The sequence below is a fragment of the Anolis sagrei genome, chromosome 1 (assembly GCF_037176765.1).
Source record: "Anolis sagrei isolate rAnoSag1 chromosome 1, rAnoSag1.mat, whole genome shotgun sequence".
NCBI classification, from domain to species: domain Eukaryota; kingdom Metazoa; phylum Chordata; class Lepidosauria; order Squamata; family Dactyloidae; genus Anolis; species Anolis sagrei.
The window spans coordinates 222022651-222040594 of record NC_090021.1 but is presented as its reverse complement, the minus strand read 5'-3'; the positions used below and the strand labels follow the sequence as shown (position 1 = coordinate 222040594).

The 17944-nt window shown below is 40.0% G+C and overlaps 1 protein-coding gene across 1 annotated transcript; it reads left to right on the top strand.

Annotated features, from left to right (window-relative positions):
• The first annotated feature begins 216 nt into the window (after positions 1–216).
• EAF2 (ELL associated factor 2) lies at positions 217–17088 on the top strand. The gene is made up of 6 exons (XM_060774630.2): positions 217–424; positions 3668–3762; positions 5415–5551; positions 5742–5887; positions 12585–12848; positions 16406–17088. Exons 1-6 carry the CDS (start codon positions 322–324, stop codon positions 16450–16452), a joined length of 792 nt encoding a protein of 263 aa, XP_060630613.2. The 5' UTR covers positions 217–321; the 3' UTR covers positions 16453–17088.
• Positions 17089–17944: the final 856 nt, after the last annotated feature.

Sequence of the window (17944 nt, the reverse complement as noted above, 5' to 3'; positions counted from 1 at the left end):
CCACCCTAATTTGCATAAACAGCATTCTCTCGCGCTCCGGGAGTTTCAACCTTTCTTCATTCAGCGACAGTGGCAGTGTCGCTAACCAATCAAAAAAGCCACAGTTCTCTTGCGTCACGCTTGTCCCCAGAACGGGGCGGGACGTATCCAGGTGGGCGTGGTGTCGGCGCAGTCGCCCAATGAAAGGAAGGCAGGAGGGGAAGGGGGCGTGGCCTTTGTGAGCTGTGTGGCTTGGCTGAGGCGGGGCGGGCAGTTGTGGCAGCGCTAGGCAGCGCATCTCTTCGAGAGTGACCAGAGCGCAGGACTGCGTGTGGCGGGGGGATGAACGGGGCGGCCCCGCCGCTCTTCGACTGTAAGGAGCGCATCCTTCGGCTGGGCCAGAGCTTCGAGAGGCAGCCGCGCTGTGCCTTCCACACCGTCCGCTGTGAGTGAGGCTGGACCGGCGTTCAAGCTGCCAGGAGGGTCTGGGACTTCATTTCCCAGAAGCCTTTGCCACCTTTTCCGACGGCCAGGAATTCTGGGATCTGAAGTCCAGAAGGGCTGGAATGTTCAGAATTCTTTGATCACAGTGATGCTGGACTTCAACTCCCAGAAGCCTTAGCTACCTTGGTCAATGATGAGGGATTCTGGGAGTTGAAGTCCAAAGCACCTGGCTGGCCAGAGCTTGGGAAACAGTGTAGATTTCCCTGGGTTGTCACCATACTCCAAATCCTAGGGTTCTATAGGATGGAACATTAGCAGTCGAAGTGGTGTTAAACTGCTATAATTCTGCAATCTGGATTGAGTGAGGGTGAGAAGCAGAAGGTAAAAGAAAGGACTGTCGAGCAAAGCGCTGGATCTTCGGATTTCAATGGGGAGGAGAGTTCAGAAGATTTTGGGAGAGGAGGAACCTTGAGCTATTTAACATAATCAGTATGCAAAGGGATCTTGTGTCACCTTTGAGACTGATTGGGAGAAATAAATTGTAAGCATAAACTTTTGTAGTCACCTGTTGCATGGAGTAGAGTGACTTTTATGAGCAGACAATGTGAAGAGCTGGGTTGCTGTGAGTTTTCTGGGCTGTATTGTCATGTTCCAGAAGCAGTCTCTCCTGGCGTTTCACCCACATCAATGGCAGGCATCCTCTGAGGTTGTGAGGTCTGCTTGAAACTAGGCAAGTGGGGTTTATATATCTGTGGAATGCCCAGGGTGTCTGTCTGAGGCAAGTGTGAAAGCTGCAGTTGATCAGCATTGAATAGCCTTGCAGCTTCAAAGCTTGGCTGCTTCCTGCCTGGGGGAATCCTTTGTTCGGAGATGATTAGCTGGCCCTGATAGTTTCTTGTGTGAAGAACCATAGAAATGCAAAACTTGTGGCATGTTGATGAAGTGACAAGTTCGGTTTTTATAACAGCCATTATTCGGAGATGTTAGCTGGGGACACTGGTGCCAAAAATAAAGCGTGAGACTTATGACTAGATCCAAGTGTGAATCCCAACTATACATTGGTATCTTTTTCAAAGCAGGGAAGTGGAGCCTCATCATTTGGAAGTTTTTAAGCAGAAGTTAGATGGCCATCTGTCAGGGGTGCTTGGATTGTGTGTTCTTGCATGGCAGGATGGGGTTGAATTGGATGGCCCATGTGCTCTCTTCCAATTCTATGATTCTATAAGAAAAGGGGTATATACATAATACACAAAAGAGAAAAAGCAGCATATACATAATAATAATAATAATAATAATAATAATAATCAACATCTTCATAATTGGTGGCACTTGCATAAATATTAACCAAATTCACATTCATTAAAAGGATATTGCTGAACTTATAGTTGGGTCTAGAGCAGGCATGGGCAAACTTGGGCCCTCTGGGTGTTTTGGACTTCAACTCCCACAATTCCTGACAGCCTACCGGCCAAAGTTTACCTATGACTACTCTAGAGTAACGGATGCTTGAGATAGGACGCACTTTGCATATTACTGGAATCCTGAGATCTGTTCAAAATCTTGCTTGCCCTGAGCTTTCTTCATTTTGAGAGTACCATTCATGACCCTGTTACAGTAGTCATTTTGTTCCTACTCCTTTTAAATAAGTGGAAGTCAAAAAATAATTGGTGGTCTGTTGAAAGTTTCTTTGAAATTTGTCAATTTATCATCTTTATTAATTCATCTAATACTGGTCTTTAAATGTGAAGAATATTGGCAATTTGTCCTTAAATGAGATATTTTGGGTACAAGGGGAACTATAGACTCTATCTGTGTTTAGTTAATTTATTTGAATGAGCAAAAATTGCTCTTTTTTGCAAAAGCAGTGAGAGTATGAGGAAGGAGTAAATTGATTTTGAAAAACTCCCATATTTGTAAGGAAAGTATGGAAAGTACAGTGGCATATCAGGTTAAACCGCTGGGCTGCTGAACTTGCTGGCAATTTGAATCTGGGGAGCTGGGTGAGCTCCCACTGTTAGCCCCAGCTTCTGCCAACCTAGCAATTCGAAAACATGCAAATGTAAGTAGAGCAATAGGTACCGCTTCGGCGGGAAGGTAACGGTGCTCCATGCAGTCATGCTGGCCACATGACCTTGGAGGTGTCTACAGACAACACCAGCCCTTCGGCTTAGAAATGGAAGTGAGCACCACCCCCCAGAGTCGGACACGACTAGACTTAATGTAAGGGGAAATCTTTATCTTTCCCTTAAGTATGGAGGAACTAGCCCCTGTGTTGATGTTAATCTCATTGAGAATATCACTTTCATCTGGTGGTTTCCATTATTTGCAATAATCTACAGTGCTTCTAAGAATCAAACACAAGGGAAAAGAGAACTTGGCAAACTTAAATGGGGAACTACCATTCTGTGGTTTTGGGAAAGGAACATTAGAGCCGTCGCAAACTAGGTTCCTGCGGGAGAAAACCTTGCTAGCAAGTCCCTGACGTCATGAGCCTGCGCCTCTCTCCCCGCCCCTTTCTCCGCCCCTTTCTCTTTGCCAGCGTGGTTTTTCCTTTGCTAGGGCAGCATTGCCCGCATTTTCTCTCAGTTGAATTCAGCCAACTGAGAGAAAATGCGGGCAATGCTGCCCTAGCAAAGGAAAAACCACGCTGGCAAAGAGAAAGGGGCGGAGAAAGGGGCGGGGCGAGAGGCAGAGTCTCGTGACGTCAGGGACATGCTAGCAAGGTTTTCTCCCGCAGGAACAGAGTTTGCGACGGGCCTTAGGATGCCCGGAAATTGCCAGATGTTAGCCAACAACAGGTTGTGCCACATAAACCTAAAAAGGCATCCTAACAATAGCTTACTGTGGCATGAGTTATTATAGTACAGCATCTGAGGGCTAGCCCTAAACACACACACACACACACACTGTGTGTGTTTGTGGATTGTGTAGTTCTCTACCATGCTCTTTAATCTTGACGTTTCTTCTATTTTTAGCAGATTAATCCTATTTTTAGCAGATTAATTCAGGCAGATTAATTGAATTTAGCAGATTAATTCAATTTATTTATTTATCAAATCACGATTCAGTAAGAATAGACATTAACATATCTAAAACTATGCACTTTTGGTTCAACATGGCAAATCAGCCAGCAGTGGAAAAGACACCAGGGGAAAGATCCCGCATTTCCCTCCCTCTTGTGACCTGATCAGTGTTGAAGTCCTGAAAAATATTGTCATTGTCTGTTTTCCTCTTTTTTTCTTAGATGACTTCAAGCCTGCATCCATTGATACATCTTCTGAAGGAGACCTTGAAGTTGGTAAAGGTGAACAGGTGACAATAACTTTACCCAATATTGAGGTAAGTTTTCTTCATACCTAGGGAGAAGAGGTGTAGTTTAAGTCTTAAATCATAATTACTTTTAATACTTGAAGTATGAAATAAAATAGACTTTATTTCCATAGAGCCCCCCAGTGGTGCAGCGGGTTAAACCGCTGAGCTGCTGGACTTGCTGACCGAAAGGTTGGCGGTTTGACTCTGGGGAGTGAGGTGAGCTCCCGTTGTTAGGCTCAGCTTCTGCCAACCTAGCAGTTTGAAAATATGCAAATTTGAGTAGATCAATAGGTACTGCTCCGGCGGGAAGGTAGTGGCGCTCCATGCAGTTATGCTTGCCACATAACCTTGGAGGCGTCTATGGACAAAGCCGGCTCTTCGGCTTAGAAATAGAGATGCCCCACCGAGTCGGGCATGATTAGACTTAATGCCAAGGGGAAAACTTTACTATTGTTTCCATTCTTGACTACTTAGAATGGCAGCCTTTTTGAAACCATTATGAACTTCTTGTTTAAAGGAGAGTTGAAGAATTTGAGACAATTGTTAAATGATGAATCCTAATAACAAAGTGCCTTGGATGAATTAAACTATGAAAAGTACATAATTTGGGCTCTGTTTATATTTTAGGTTCTAAATAGCTTCACTGTAATTTTACAAAAAAATGCCTTTAAAACACAGTATCTGGTTTATTCAAAAACTTGTGTTTGTACAAGGTGGACCAAAAGTCACAAAAGGGTTGTAATATTTAATAACACCTTTTTTGTTTTTGATTTACAATGCCATTGCATCATATACTGTATTTTTAGAGAATTATATGTAAAATATTTCCAAAAAATATTTTAAAAGACAGGCACATTTGTGACTTTTGGCCCAATATCATGTTTGCACAGACAAAATAATATATTTGGCAAGTTTTTCTGAAAAACTCAAGCAGTTGCTTGGAGACAGCTTTTTTTTTTCCTCATGGTTTGTTTGACATGCCCCCTACTTTCTAATGCATCCTTCTCTTATTCTAGTTTTCTGATAGAATTTGTATTCTTGTAGAGTATGTTCACATTTCTTCTGCTATGGAAGTATGTTCCCATGATGTGATTTTTTAGTTAAAACACACATTGATGCCAAAATATTCTCATGAAATAATCAATGTGTTAAGAAGAGAAAATAGTTGTGCAAACATTTAATCAAAAATGCAGCTGAAACAGTGTGTGCTTGTATGACAATTTCGAGTCCATTCAATGTAGGAAAGTTCCTTGTTGCCATGTTGTATTGGTAAAAAATAGAATAGGATAATTCAGTGTGTGCTCATAGTTGTTTGTGACTGCTGATGCCAACAAGGACTCGCTTTTTGACTGTTCCCTAATTGAGGAAGCATGTTAATTAGCAGCTGGGCTGAAAGTCTCTACTAATAACAAGCTAGGAGAATGAATCAACCTTCCCCTGGGTTGACTTCAAGATCTTACAAACAACCTTGAAATATTTTTTAAGCATTGGTTTTGTTATGACAAGTAAACCCATTTTGATATGAAGATTGCGTTTTTGTAACCTGAAATTTCTTTCATAATACTGGGGAGGAAAAACTCTTGGAACAAAGCATTGTGAAATGTAACTGTGACATATTAATCTGTTTGAATTTCTTTTTAAGAAACAGCAGAAGTAATTATCTTCTGATTTTAAAATAGGGTTCTACTCCACCTGTAACCGTTTTCAAGGGTTCCAAGAAGCCATATCAAAAGGAATGCATCTTGATAATTAACCATAATACCGGAGAATGTAGATTAGAAAAGCTTAGTAGCAATATCACTGTGAAGAAAACCAGGTAGGTTGACTACTGTTTAACATTTTCACAATGAGTAAAGTATATGTGTTTTTCTGTTCAAAAACCAAAAGGCTGATGGTAGTTTTAATGATAATAATACCAAATACGGTTGCCTAGTGAAAACAAAGAAAAAAAACAGCCACTACTACAACACTCTGATGTAAAACTTTATAAAAATACTTTCTTGCAGAGGTGAAGGAAGCAGTAAGGTCCAGTCTCGTATCGAGCAGCAGCAGCAACAAATGAGAAATGCAAATAGGATTCCAAACAATGTTAAATTTTCTCCACAAAAGGAGAAGATGTCTCCCCCTTCTCTCATGGATGACATTGAAAGAGGTAAATTATAACTGGGGCTGATGTTTGAGGGGCTCTGAAGAGCTTTGAAAGATTATTCTATAACTTGAGGTTTTTGAGATAATCAACAGTGCACTAATGTTCATTGAGCTAGAAAGCCTCTGCCTTCACCTATATGTGCACATGCCTTTGTATGTAAACAAAAATTGGTCTAAGTGAAGGTAGTATTTTATGTACTTCTCCTTTATGTACTTACTCAATTTCTGGTTGGAGGAATTGTTGTCTTTTTATATTAGTTAATAATATGAGTTTTTCCCTTGTAGAATAAAATTACAGAGCTCAGGTATTGGTTTACTATTGGGGTGGGAATTTCTTGGATTGCTAGTAGTAGCAGCATTTGTCAACATAGCCTCTGGTGAAAAATTCTGGGAATTGCAGTCTGGTAACATCTGGAGAGCAATGTGATTGTTACCTGGCTCACCACCTTTCTGAGAGCTAGAATGATGCTCCAAATACTTTTTGGAATTAGTTTTCTGTTACAACTTCCTTTGAAACCTTCCTTGACCTTGTTGAGTAATGGAAATTAATCTCCAAGTGACTAGTTCCTGAATCCTACACAATAAATAAAGCTCAAGACAAATAGCATCCTGCTGGAGGAGGGATAGCTTTCTCTGATGGAGCTGCTTCTACTAAATCATCTGGATGGAATTCCTTGCACTTATCCCTGAGGAACATTTAGTCATTACATTGACCAACTGACAATTAAATGTGAGATTGCAATAAATGGTATCTCTTCTGCATGCTTTAAATTCTATTAATCAGTGGAGTAGAGCCATGGACCAAGAAATGGCTGCATTCTCCAGTGCAGTATATTTCAAGGGAACTTTGAATTTGACAGTGGACTTCTTAAGCAGGAATAAAATTAAATTATGGAAAAATTATGGTGAACCTTTTCACACCTGGCCAGAATTTCAACATAAAAAGGGTTGTTTTTTTAATCAATGGAAGCACAAATGCTGAAGTGTGCATCCAGCAATGGAATAGCCGAAGGGCCTACTGTGTGCATTTCCTCTACTTCTAATATGAAAGAGCATTCTCAGGAAAATCAGAGTGAAGAAAGCAGAAATGATCTTAATTTTTCCACATTGGCAGCACAGACCTTTGTAACTTCTGCCAATAAACATTCCAGTAAGTTTCTATTAGATACCCCAGAGAGAATATCTGCTAACTCAGGGCTCTTCCCAGAATATCAAGACAGAAAATCCCACATTATCTGAGTGTAGACTCAGGTAACCAAGTTTGAAGCAGATATTGTGGGTTTTTCTGCCTTGATATTCTGGTATTCTGGGATATAGGGCTGTGTGGAAGGGCCCTTAGGGTCTAGTTTGTTTTTGTTTTTGTTTTTTGTCATGTCAGGAGCGAACTGAGAAACTGCAAGTTGCTTCTGGTGTGAGAGAATTGGCCGTCTGCAAGGACGTTGCCCAGGGGACACCTGGATGATTTTTTGATGTTTTAGCATCCTTGTGGGAGGCTTCTCTCATTTCCCTGCATGAGGAGCTGGAGCTGATAGAGGGAGCTCATCCGCCTCTCCCCGGATTGAAACCTGCAACCTGTCGGTCTTCAGTCCTGCCGGCACAGGGGTTTAATCCACTGCGCCACCCGGGGGGGGGGGTCTAGTTTATCACCTCAATCCACAGTTGATCAGTAACAGTGTGGAGGTTGAGTGGGAAACTATATGGCAACTGGTATATGTTGCCTTTTAGTGTCTAGATAGCAGTCAGTGCAGAAAATATATGAAACCACTTGAAGAGCTGTTAATGGAATAGACAAAAGTCTAAAACTGAATTTTAAAAAGCAGGTTGTTGATTTGTTGTCTGTGCTGGTAGCAAATGGGGAACCTTTATAGACCTATTCTTATGTCAATAAATTTTTGAGAGGAGCAACTTTACAAGCTCAATCAATTGTTCATAGATTTCCTTAGTGAAATTTCAATTTGACCAATGCTTTTTTTGAGCCACTTCATGAAGCATCTTTGAAGTTAATGACTTTGAAAATGCCATTTCTTGCAGCTATTACATCAAGAGGAAGGGCAATGGAAATAACATATCTGTTAGTAAACCCTAATGTGCAGGTTTGAAAAGGATAAATTGTCCTTGACAATTGATCCCTCATTTCTTCCAGACTCTCTGACCACTTCTACACTGCCACACAAAATCCAGATTATCTGCTTTGAACTGGATTAAACTCATATCCAATTTAAAGCAGAAAATGTGGATTATCTGCTTTGATGACCTGGATTATATGGCAGTGAAGAAGGGACCTCTGTCACACTCACGTATAAATCAGACATTGCCACTACCAATATTTTGCCCAAATTCAACAGATCCTCTAGAGTTGGGCTTCTTAAATGTTTTTCCACTCATGCCCACTTCTGCCTAAGTAATTGTTACATAACCCTGGGTATATAGTTTTTTTAAAAAGTATAAAATCAAACATTTGCTGATAATAAAGGAGCATCTGCAAGCCTTGCCAAACTGGTTGATTTCCCCTTTTTATGAAGTTTATATGAAGCATGTTTTGCAGAGTCTACTATAGGCACTGCACGCTGTTGTTAACAGATTTTCTGTTGCCAATTTTTTTGCGACCCTAATATTGAGTTAAGGGGGCTCAATTTGGGATCATGACTCACAGTTCAAGAAACAGGGTTCTTGATCAGAGGTTCTCAAACTTATTTGGCCTACTTTTCATCAACAATAAAATTACTCAATGCCCCCTGGATATCTACTTTCTTTAAGCAAACAAACAGAAAGATGCAATGACAAATTTGCATTCTATCTATCGTTCTACCTACGTCCCACAACATGGTTGTTGTAAATGAGGAATCTTGAAGCTTGAAATTATAAAATTATGAATTACAATACATAATAATAACATTTAATAACATTTGCATTACATACAGAATATTAAGATTAAAAGTAAAAGTAAAGGTTTCCCTTGATATTATGTCTAATCGAGTCCAACTCAGGAATGGTGCTCATCTCAATTTCTATGCTGAAGAGTCGGCATTGTCTGTAGATGCTTTCAAGGTCATGTGGCCGGCATGACTGCATAGAGCACTGTTACCTTCCCACCTATTGATCTACTCACACTTTCATGTTTTTGAACTGCTAGGTTGGCAGGTGCTGGGCCTAACAGCAGGAGCTCAGCCACTTCCCAAATTCGAACCGCCAACTTTTCAATCAGCAAGTTCAGCAGATCAGTGGTTTAACACACTGAACCACCGGGGCTCCATATTAAGAAAAGAAAAGAAAAAGAATATGAAGGATAATATTAAAATATTATCCTTCATAATACCCTAATACCCCAATAGTGAGCAGCAGATAAAGGTCTTAAGTCTACATCTGCCTAGCTGTATGCACACCCAGACCTCAATGAGCTGTACGTGTCCTTTTTCATAGGCAGGGGGCAACTTTTGGAACCAGACCTGAATTGGGACCAAAATATTAGCCTTGAAACTGCCAATTTTGCAACCTGAAGGCTTCTGGGGCATGACTCTTCCTTTTCCCCCTCTCCCCAGCACTGTGGATATCGTGGTAAAAGTGGGATCTCCTGCAGTTACCACATATTTTCCCACTTGGATAATGATCTCATTTTCCTATCATAAAAATAAAGATTTTGAATGGAGACTCCATATCTCTGCAGAATGGTGTTTAAATCAGACATTAGCCATGTGTTCAAATTTCCTCTGCAGTAAAAACTGCAGCAAGGTTTTGTTTGACCATAAACCAAATACTATTTGAGAATGTTCCTTGTGTCTTTTATACAACTTTTATCTGACAGATGCCTTGCTATGTATAGACTTTTTTTAGAATTAAGTATGTTAAATAAGGAAAACCTTTAGGATAATACTTCGTTTTACACACAATCTGTGCCACAATGAGTAGATGCAGAATTAAAAAACCTTTTGATGGCTTGAAACGCCATATATCCCCCTCTTAGACTTTAATAATGGTAGGAATGCCATATTGTGTTAATTCAGGCATAATAAGCTTCTTGTTAAAAGCCAGGGCAGCCAGCAGGGAATGAATTAACATTGGCAGGTGGCCACTTGGTTTATTGCTAGGTAGGATATCCCTTTTGAGGCAGAGTCCTTGAACACACAGTGCCAAAGAAAGGGTCTTGTGCAGGTGTTTATTTGTAACTAAACTCTGGAAAAGATCCCTGCAAACATTGGGTGATGCCATGGAGGATGTTGAAGGGATCATTAAATTTAAGCATGCTTCTTTCTAAGCATGGCTGGTTTGCTTTAAGATTGAGTGAGTCACAATTTCAACGCAACTTCCACACATTCTGTCACCATCGTTATATAGGGTGCCTTGTGTTATCTGATAATTTCCTGCTGGGAAAGATCCTCTCAAGTAAGGTGAACATTGTTCTGTGTTTCGCTCCAGATACTGTGTCTTTGGTGCAGTCCCACTTGTGTTGAAGACACACAGCTGGACCGAAACATGAGATTGCCCTGTAAAGCATTAGCAGGCTTTAGCAAAAAAAGACAGCAATGGTTTTGTCTTTGCTGATTCTCTGCTGTATAGGGCTGAAAGGACTGAATAACAGTGTAGGTTGGGATGGGCCATATAACAACCCCATCATCATTGTGTTGAGAAGTAAAGGGTCAGGACAATACCTCAGGTACTGGAGCTCCCAGTGGTTCAATGGGCTAAACCCTTGTGCTGGCAGGACTGACAAGTCGGAGCTTCGAATCCAGGGAGAGTGTGGATGAGCTTCCTCTGTCAGCTCCAGCTCCCCATGTGGGGGCATAAGAGAAGCCTCCCACAAGGATGGTAAAACATCAAAACATCTGAGCATTCCCTGGGCAACGTCCTTGCAGACGGACAATTCTCTCACACCAGAAACGACTTGCAGTTTCTCAAGTTGCTCCAAAATGGGAAAAAATCCTCATGTTTTGAAAAAATTCAGAGTCCTCTGCAGTTCAGATCTCATTATTCAGTACTTCCTTATAACATGAAAAAGTGTTCCCTCTTAGGATTTATAAGGGCTGTGCAACATAAACTGGCTAAAGAGTGAGTTGTAGTGCTTCTATCTGGACTGGGGATCTATAGGCGCTCTTTGTCCCAAGTCTCCACTTGCTCACATTTTAAGATGAGAATCATTATGCCTACAGTGTTCTCAGAAATGAAGCTAGCAACATTTCTTCAAAGCAGTAATTACAATCTAATTCTGTTATTCTTCTTTTGATGACTCGTGATTACATCTAATTATTTTTTTTTCATGGAGGATGCAAGGGATCTACAAAACCAGTCTTGAGAGATGTTAAGTATTAATAATCATATGAATGCACCCATGTTTCAACTTGTGACAACCAGTCTTTTTAGTCAGGCTAAGCTAGTTTTCTTGTTTGATGTCATAGAATGAGCTGCATATGAAAGGTGCCCTTCCCTTGCCAGTCATACAGTGGTTGTTGCTGGCCATGGCAATAGCTTGAAATGACAATGTATGCAAAATTTATTTATGTTCAGTGTTCCAGCTATCATGTTACCAGGTCAGCCCTTGCCCATGTAGATAACTAGTGTACTAAAACAGTGGCTGCAGTGACCTCAGTCATTGAATTTAGTGCTGGAACAATACTAGTTGGCTGAAGGACATTCTGACGTAGGAGTTTGGGAGGCCTGGCAGTTTTTTTTCTTCCACTGCTGTCAGCATCATAGAAAGACTACTCTTATATAGTGCCCAAGGACTAGGGGGTAGAAATCAAGCTCATTCTTATGTACCTGGACATTTTTGTAGTGCTTCTTTAGTTTTTGTTACATAAAAATGATTTGAACAGGGATATTCATTCCAAATCTATTGAGTCTAACCCAGTGGTTCTCAACCTTCTTAATGCCACAACCCCTTAATATAGTTCTTTATGTTGTGGTGACCCCCAGCCATAAAATTATTTTGTTGCTACTTCATAACTATAATTTTGCTACTGTTACGAATTGTAATGTAAATATCTGATATGCAGGATGTATTTTCATTCACTGGACTAAATTTGACACAAATATCCGACATGTCCAAATTTGAATACTAGTGGGGTTGGGGAGGATTGATTTTGTTATTCAGAAGTTGCAGTTGCTGTCATTTATATTTAACTTATAATCAAAGAGCATTCTGAACTCCATCAACGATGGAATTGGACCAAACTTAGCACTCAGAACTCCCATGACCAACCGAAAATACTGGGTTTGGTGGGCCTTGATCTTGAGTTTTGGAGTTGTAGTTTACCTATATCCAGAGAGCACTGTGGACTCAAAGAATAATGGATCTGGAACAAACTTGGCATGAATACTCAATGTACCCAAATGTGAACACTGGTGGGATTTTGGAGAAAATAGACCTTGACATTTGGGAGGTGTAGCTTCTTGGATTTATGGTTCACCTACATTCAAAGGACATCCTGAACCTCACCAACAATATATTGGGCCAGACTTCCCACACAAAACTCCATAACCAACAAAAATTACTGTGTTTCCTGATGGTCTTTGATGACCCCTCTGACCCCCCTCCCTGTGACCCACAGGTTGAGAAACATTGGTCTAACTACATTGATGTACAAAGCCTGTCTTGGCATACTGTTCACTCTCCTATACTTACTTAGGTTCTGAAAACTGAATACTGTGAATGTAAAGGAATAAAGATGGTGAATGATGTCTTAATCTCACATCCTTCTTACTTTCAGAGCTAAAGGCAGAAGCTAAAATTATAGAGGAAATGAGTTCCTCTGGCAGTTCTTCTGAATCAAAAAGTTCATCCTCATCATCAAACAGTGACAATAGTTCCAGTGATTCAGAAGATGAAGGAGCAAAGCCATCCTTTCCCTTGCCAATGTCACAACGTCACCCACAGTCTCCCACAATGATGGTATCACAACAGGGCTTCCTGGATATTGATGCTGGATATCAAAGGAGCCAAGAGGGCAGTGGCCACTTCATGAACACCCTCCGTAAGTAGAGGAAGCAGAGCAGCATGTTAGAGCCAGCTGTAAGGAATGTAAAAGGAAACCACAAGAGTTTCTAACTTTTCTCATGTAGCTTAAACCACGTCTGCGTGGAAAGGGCTGGACCTCCAGAGGTTGGGATTAGAAGCTAAGATAAAAGGTACTTTAACCACTGACGATGCTAAATTGTAGCTTATATAATTTACAAGATGTCATAGATGGGACTGGCAGCGTCTGAATTGTATACACTAAGATTAAAATCAGTAATTTGTTCTTAAAGGATTCAGACTTCTCAAAAGCAGCTCCTTTCTGTACAATATGGTGTAGCTTTCAGTAAAATGCTTGATCTATTTGTGGAGTAAGAACTGCTTTCCTTCAGGAATAGAACTGGATTATGTACAGCAGCCTTTCATCAACCTCATGCCCTCCAAATAGTCTAGACTGCAGCGCTTGAATTCCTGACCATTGTCCATGTTGGCTTGGTCTGATGGGAAATGGTAGGCCCCAAAACACTTGGAAGGGCCCGTATTGGGAAGAGAGACTGTATTCCATATTTTCACTTGCCACAAGTCCGTCACTGCTATTGCTTAAGTGTAATGAATCCTAGTCTACCTTCCATCTTTAAAGGTGTAGAAAAATTGTGCCTGCAGTTTGGTGGTGACTCTTAGATCCATGAGTGGAAGAAAGTGGAGCTAGGGAGAGGAGCAGGGATTTGTCCTGACTATTTTGAAGACGTGATGGCAGGTCATAGGTGGATGTGTTACATAGCTAACCAACCACAGCTATTATCCAAGACCATCCAAAGAGGGTGTTTTATGTACCTTTGTGTCATTTCACTGGCAGTTAATGTTAAAATTTAAAATTTAAAAATAAATAGCAAAGATTCTCATATGTTGTCAGAGGCTTTCATGGCCAGAATCACTGTGAGTTTTTGGGCTGTATGGTGATGTTCCAGAAGCATTCTCTCCTGATGTTTTGCCCACATCTGTGGCAGGCATACTCAGAGGGTGGGAGGTCTGTTATACAGATATATAAACCTCACTTGCCTAGTATCGAACAAACCTCACAACCTCTGAGGATGGCTGGCATATATATGGGTGAAATGTCAGGAGATAATGTTTCTGGAACATGGCCGTACAACCTGGAAAACACAGCAACCCATTCACATGATGCCTTATAGCAGTGAGTCTCAATCTGTAGGTCCCGGGTGGTTTGGCCTACAACTCCCAGAAATTCCAGCCAGTTTACCAGCTGTTATGATTTCTGGGAGTTGAAGGCCAAAACATCTGGGGACCCGCAGGTTGAGAACTACTGCCTTATAGACTAAATAATGATGATAATAACAACTCTGTGGCGCAAATGATTCATTGGAACTTATGTCACAAGTACCGCCTGCCAGAAGTAGAGAACTGGTGGGATTATAAACATGCAAAGGTAGCAGAAAATGAACACAAATCCAGACTGACAAAGTTTTGGAACACAATACACCAAACATCACAATTGTGGAAAAGAAAAAAGTTGGGATTATTGATTTTGCCATACCAGGTGACAGTCGCATTGAGAAAAACAACAGGAAACACTCAACCGTTATCAGGACCTCAAAATCGAACTGCAAAGGCTCTAGTATAAACCAATACAGATGGTCCCAATGGTCAGTTGCCATTTGGAAACAATAAACATTGGCAAAATCATGATCTGTCAACTGTAAAAGGTAACCTTACTTGGATCTGCGCGCATCATTCGAAAATACATCACACAGTCCTCAATGCTTGGGAAGTGTGTGACTTGTGATTTTTGATACAAAATCCAGCATATATATCTTGTTTGCTGTGACATGCCGTGTTTTTTGTTAGTATAATAATAATAATAATAATAATAATAATAATAATAATATAGTTTTATTTCTTGCTCACCTCTCCTCATGGCTCGAGACGGGTTAGAGAATTATTGAAACATAAACACATAATCATTTTAAAACAGTCTGTAAAATACACATATTAAAACATACCTCCATAAAATACGTATCAAAATACACAAAACAAAAACCAGGCATACAGTGGAGTTTAAAACTCACCACTAAAACTGTCTGGGTAGGCCTGCCGGAAGAGTGCAGCTCAGCTGATGGTTAAAGCTGCTGTTAAGTTCATTAAAATTATGCGCTTTAACTGTGCAAATGAAAAGCATAGGCTCCTCTGAATTTTTCTTCCATGCAGTATATTGCTTTATGCATGTTCTGTTGTGGTCCCTCTCTCCTGAAGCATGAATTAAAATTTAATATCAGCAGAATATAAAGCACAGCTTTTCAAGAAGAAAAACCTGATGTATCATGTTCATAATTCAGCATTTATTACCATAATAGAATGAATTAGGATTGCGTGAAGATTCATGGTGGGAGCTATAATTTATCAGCAGTATGTGTGAAAAAGATATTGGAGTGCTCATGGACAACAAGTTAAACATGAGCCAACAATGTGGTGACAAAACAAGCCAATTGGATTTTGGCCTGCATAAGTTGGAGTATAATATTTAAATCTAGGGAAGTCAAGCTACTCCTGTATAATACTTTGGTCAGACCACATCTGGAATACTGTGTCCAATTCTGGGCACCGCAATTGAAGGGAAAGTTGACAAGCTGGAAAGTGTCCAGAGGAAGGAGACTAAAATGACCAAGGGTCTGGAGAACAAGCCCTGTGAGGAGTGGCTTAAAGAGCTGGGCATGTTTAGCCTGCAGAAGAGAAGGCTGAGAGTAAAAAGGATAACCATGTATAAATATGTGAGGGGAAGTCATAGGGAGGAGGGAGCCCTGGAGACTAGGACGCGGAACAATGGATTCAAACTACAGGAAAGGAGATTCCACCTGAACATGAGGAAGAACTTCCTAACTGTGAGAGCTGTTCAGCAGTGGAACTCTCTGCCTTGGAGTATGGTGGAGGCTCCTTCTTTAGAAGCTTTTAAACAGAGGTTGGGATGGCCATCTCTCGAGAATGCTTTGAATGTGATTTTCCTGCTTCTTCGCAGGACGCTGGACTGGATGGCCCACAAGGTCTCTTTCAATGATTCTATAGTTCTGTCTCTTAACCTTAAATCAGACTTTGATTTGACTACATGATAATGTTTTAAATGTATTTTAATCTAATATTTTATCTTTTGTATAATGTTGTATGTAACGTGTTGTATGTTGTTGGCATCAAATTGCTGCCGTTGTAAGCTGCCCTGAGTCCCCCTTCGGGGATTGAGTAGGACGGGGTAGAAATGTTGGAGATAAAGCAATAAATAATTTTTTCAGGCAGCTGCTGGGGCACGGCTAAGATCTAGATATTGAGCATTTTTATACAAACATCCTGTACAATTTTCCAATGAAAACTATTCCCATTAGTTGTTTGTTCTGTTAAGGAACATAAGGAAAATGTGTGTTTTGCTCTTAACTTACATCTCTCATGTTAAATACTGTATAAATCTATTTGTTTCATGCTTGAAATAAATAGATTTATACAGTAGGGAAAACTAGTGTTTTATGGGGAAAAATATTTGAATTAATGATGTGATTCATTGTTTAATTTTAGGGAATGATCTTCAGTTGAGTGAAACTGGAAGTGACAGCGATGACTGAGGATATTTCGGTGCTCTAAATGTGTATCATTTCCCTTAATGAAGATGAAAAAATGTTTGTTTTGCACTACATTTGAAGAAATAAAGACAGAAGAATGTTATCTGCTTTAATAAAACTGACTTAATGTTTCTGACTTCAAGTCCAACAGTCCTCTTTTTTGCCATACCTTTCTATGGTTTTTTCAAATTTCAGGATTCTGGTATTGATTATTTTTATGTGGGTCCAGAGTATTTTCTACTACCTCTTCAGATAGCTGATTTATTTTTCTTTGTAAATTAGGTATGGAAGAAATATTTGTCTATAAACACATTTTGGATCAAAGTTTTATTTGAGAACTTGATATGTGTGTTTGTATAAGTAGGAGAGGACAAACAGCTGAAAGTTTTGTTCCTTGAGGTTATGTGAAAGTAGTTGCCAAACAACAATATAACATTATCTAATTGTGCCTCATTTCTGAGAGTACACACTTTCTGAATTTCGTGTGTTACCTAATCTTCAGTGTCTCAAGTCTTACTAGTATTTTGTCTCTATAATATTTTTGATAAACATAAACATATCTTTTAACTATCCTGTTGAGATTAGTTTATGTCTTTTGATAGAGTTCAAGAAATAATAAAATATTTATCGCTTCCTTGATATCTTTGGTTTTCTTTAAGCTCAATGTGTTGGTTTCTTTAGAACCAGGCATAACACAAAATATTTATTTCCTAGATACAAAGACATCATGAAGTATTGATATTTTGCACAATAATATCTAAGGAGACTAGGAGAACTATGGTGGGACGTAAAGTATACACACGAGAGAGCAACAATCTTGCATTGCTTTTTCTACATCCCTCCTATTCAGATTATTGCTTTCACCTATGTAGCCATATACTGCATTTCTGTGGTATAAAATCTGATGCTTCATGGATTAACGGATGAGCAAAGCATAGTCCATAATCCACACACTGTACTTCACTTTGTTTCCTCTAATTTCTCCACTCCCTTACTTCAGTGTCTTTTTTGTCTCCATTTCTTTCTGTCCAACTACTATTTTGTTTTTGCCTTGTCCACACATTCCTAACACTCCCACATAGAATTGTCTCATGCCTTTCCTCCATCTATCTCTTTGTCTCCTTACATTTCTCATCTACTCTTTCTCCTCTCCTTTTCTTTCTCATGCGTGCTTCTGCATTATGAGGTAGTGCACCGTAGGCTTCATCTCTCTCCTTCCTATCTCTTGTTTTTTGCTGGTTGTCATTCTACTGCTCATTGCCACACCCAGCCTCAGAGTGAAAAAAATCTAGTAAGGATGGAAATAAGATAACGAATTAAAATGTTATCCCATCCCACCTTGATGGTCTTGTTTACACCAGTGGTTCCCAACCTTTTTTTGATCAGGGACCACTTCCCAACATTAGTACCAAAAGGGTTACGAATCAGGTTTTGGTCAACTTTAAATTCAATTTGGTTATTTGGGGTGCTGATTCAGAAAAATTGCATTGGATAG

What these genes read in the sequence shown, in the direction of transcription:
- EAF2 (XM_060774630.2), top strand. Translation starts at nt 322, where the DNA reads ATGAACGGGGCGGCCCCGCCGCTCTTCGACTGTAAGGAGCGCATCCTT. An exon ending in TAACTTTACCCAATATTGAG is followed by an intron (nt 3,763 to 5,414) that starts GTAAGTTTTCTT and finishes ATTTTAAAATAG; the next exon opens with GGTTCTACTCCACCTGTAAC. An exon ending in ATCACTGTGAAGAAAACCAG is followed by an intron (nt 5,552 to 5,741) that starts GTAGGTTGACTA and finishes ACTTTCTTGCAG; the next exon opens with AGGTGAAGGAAGCAGTAAGG.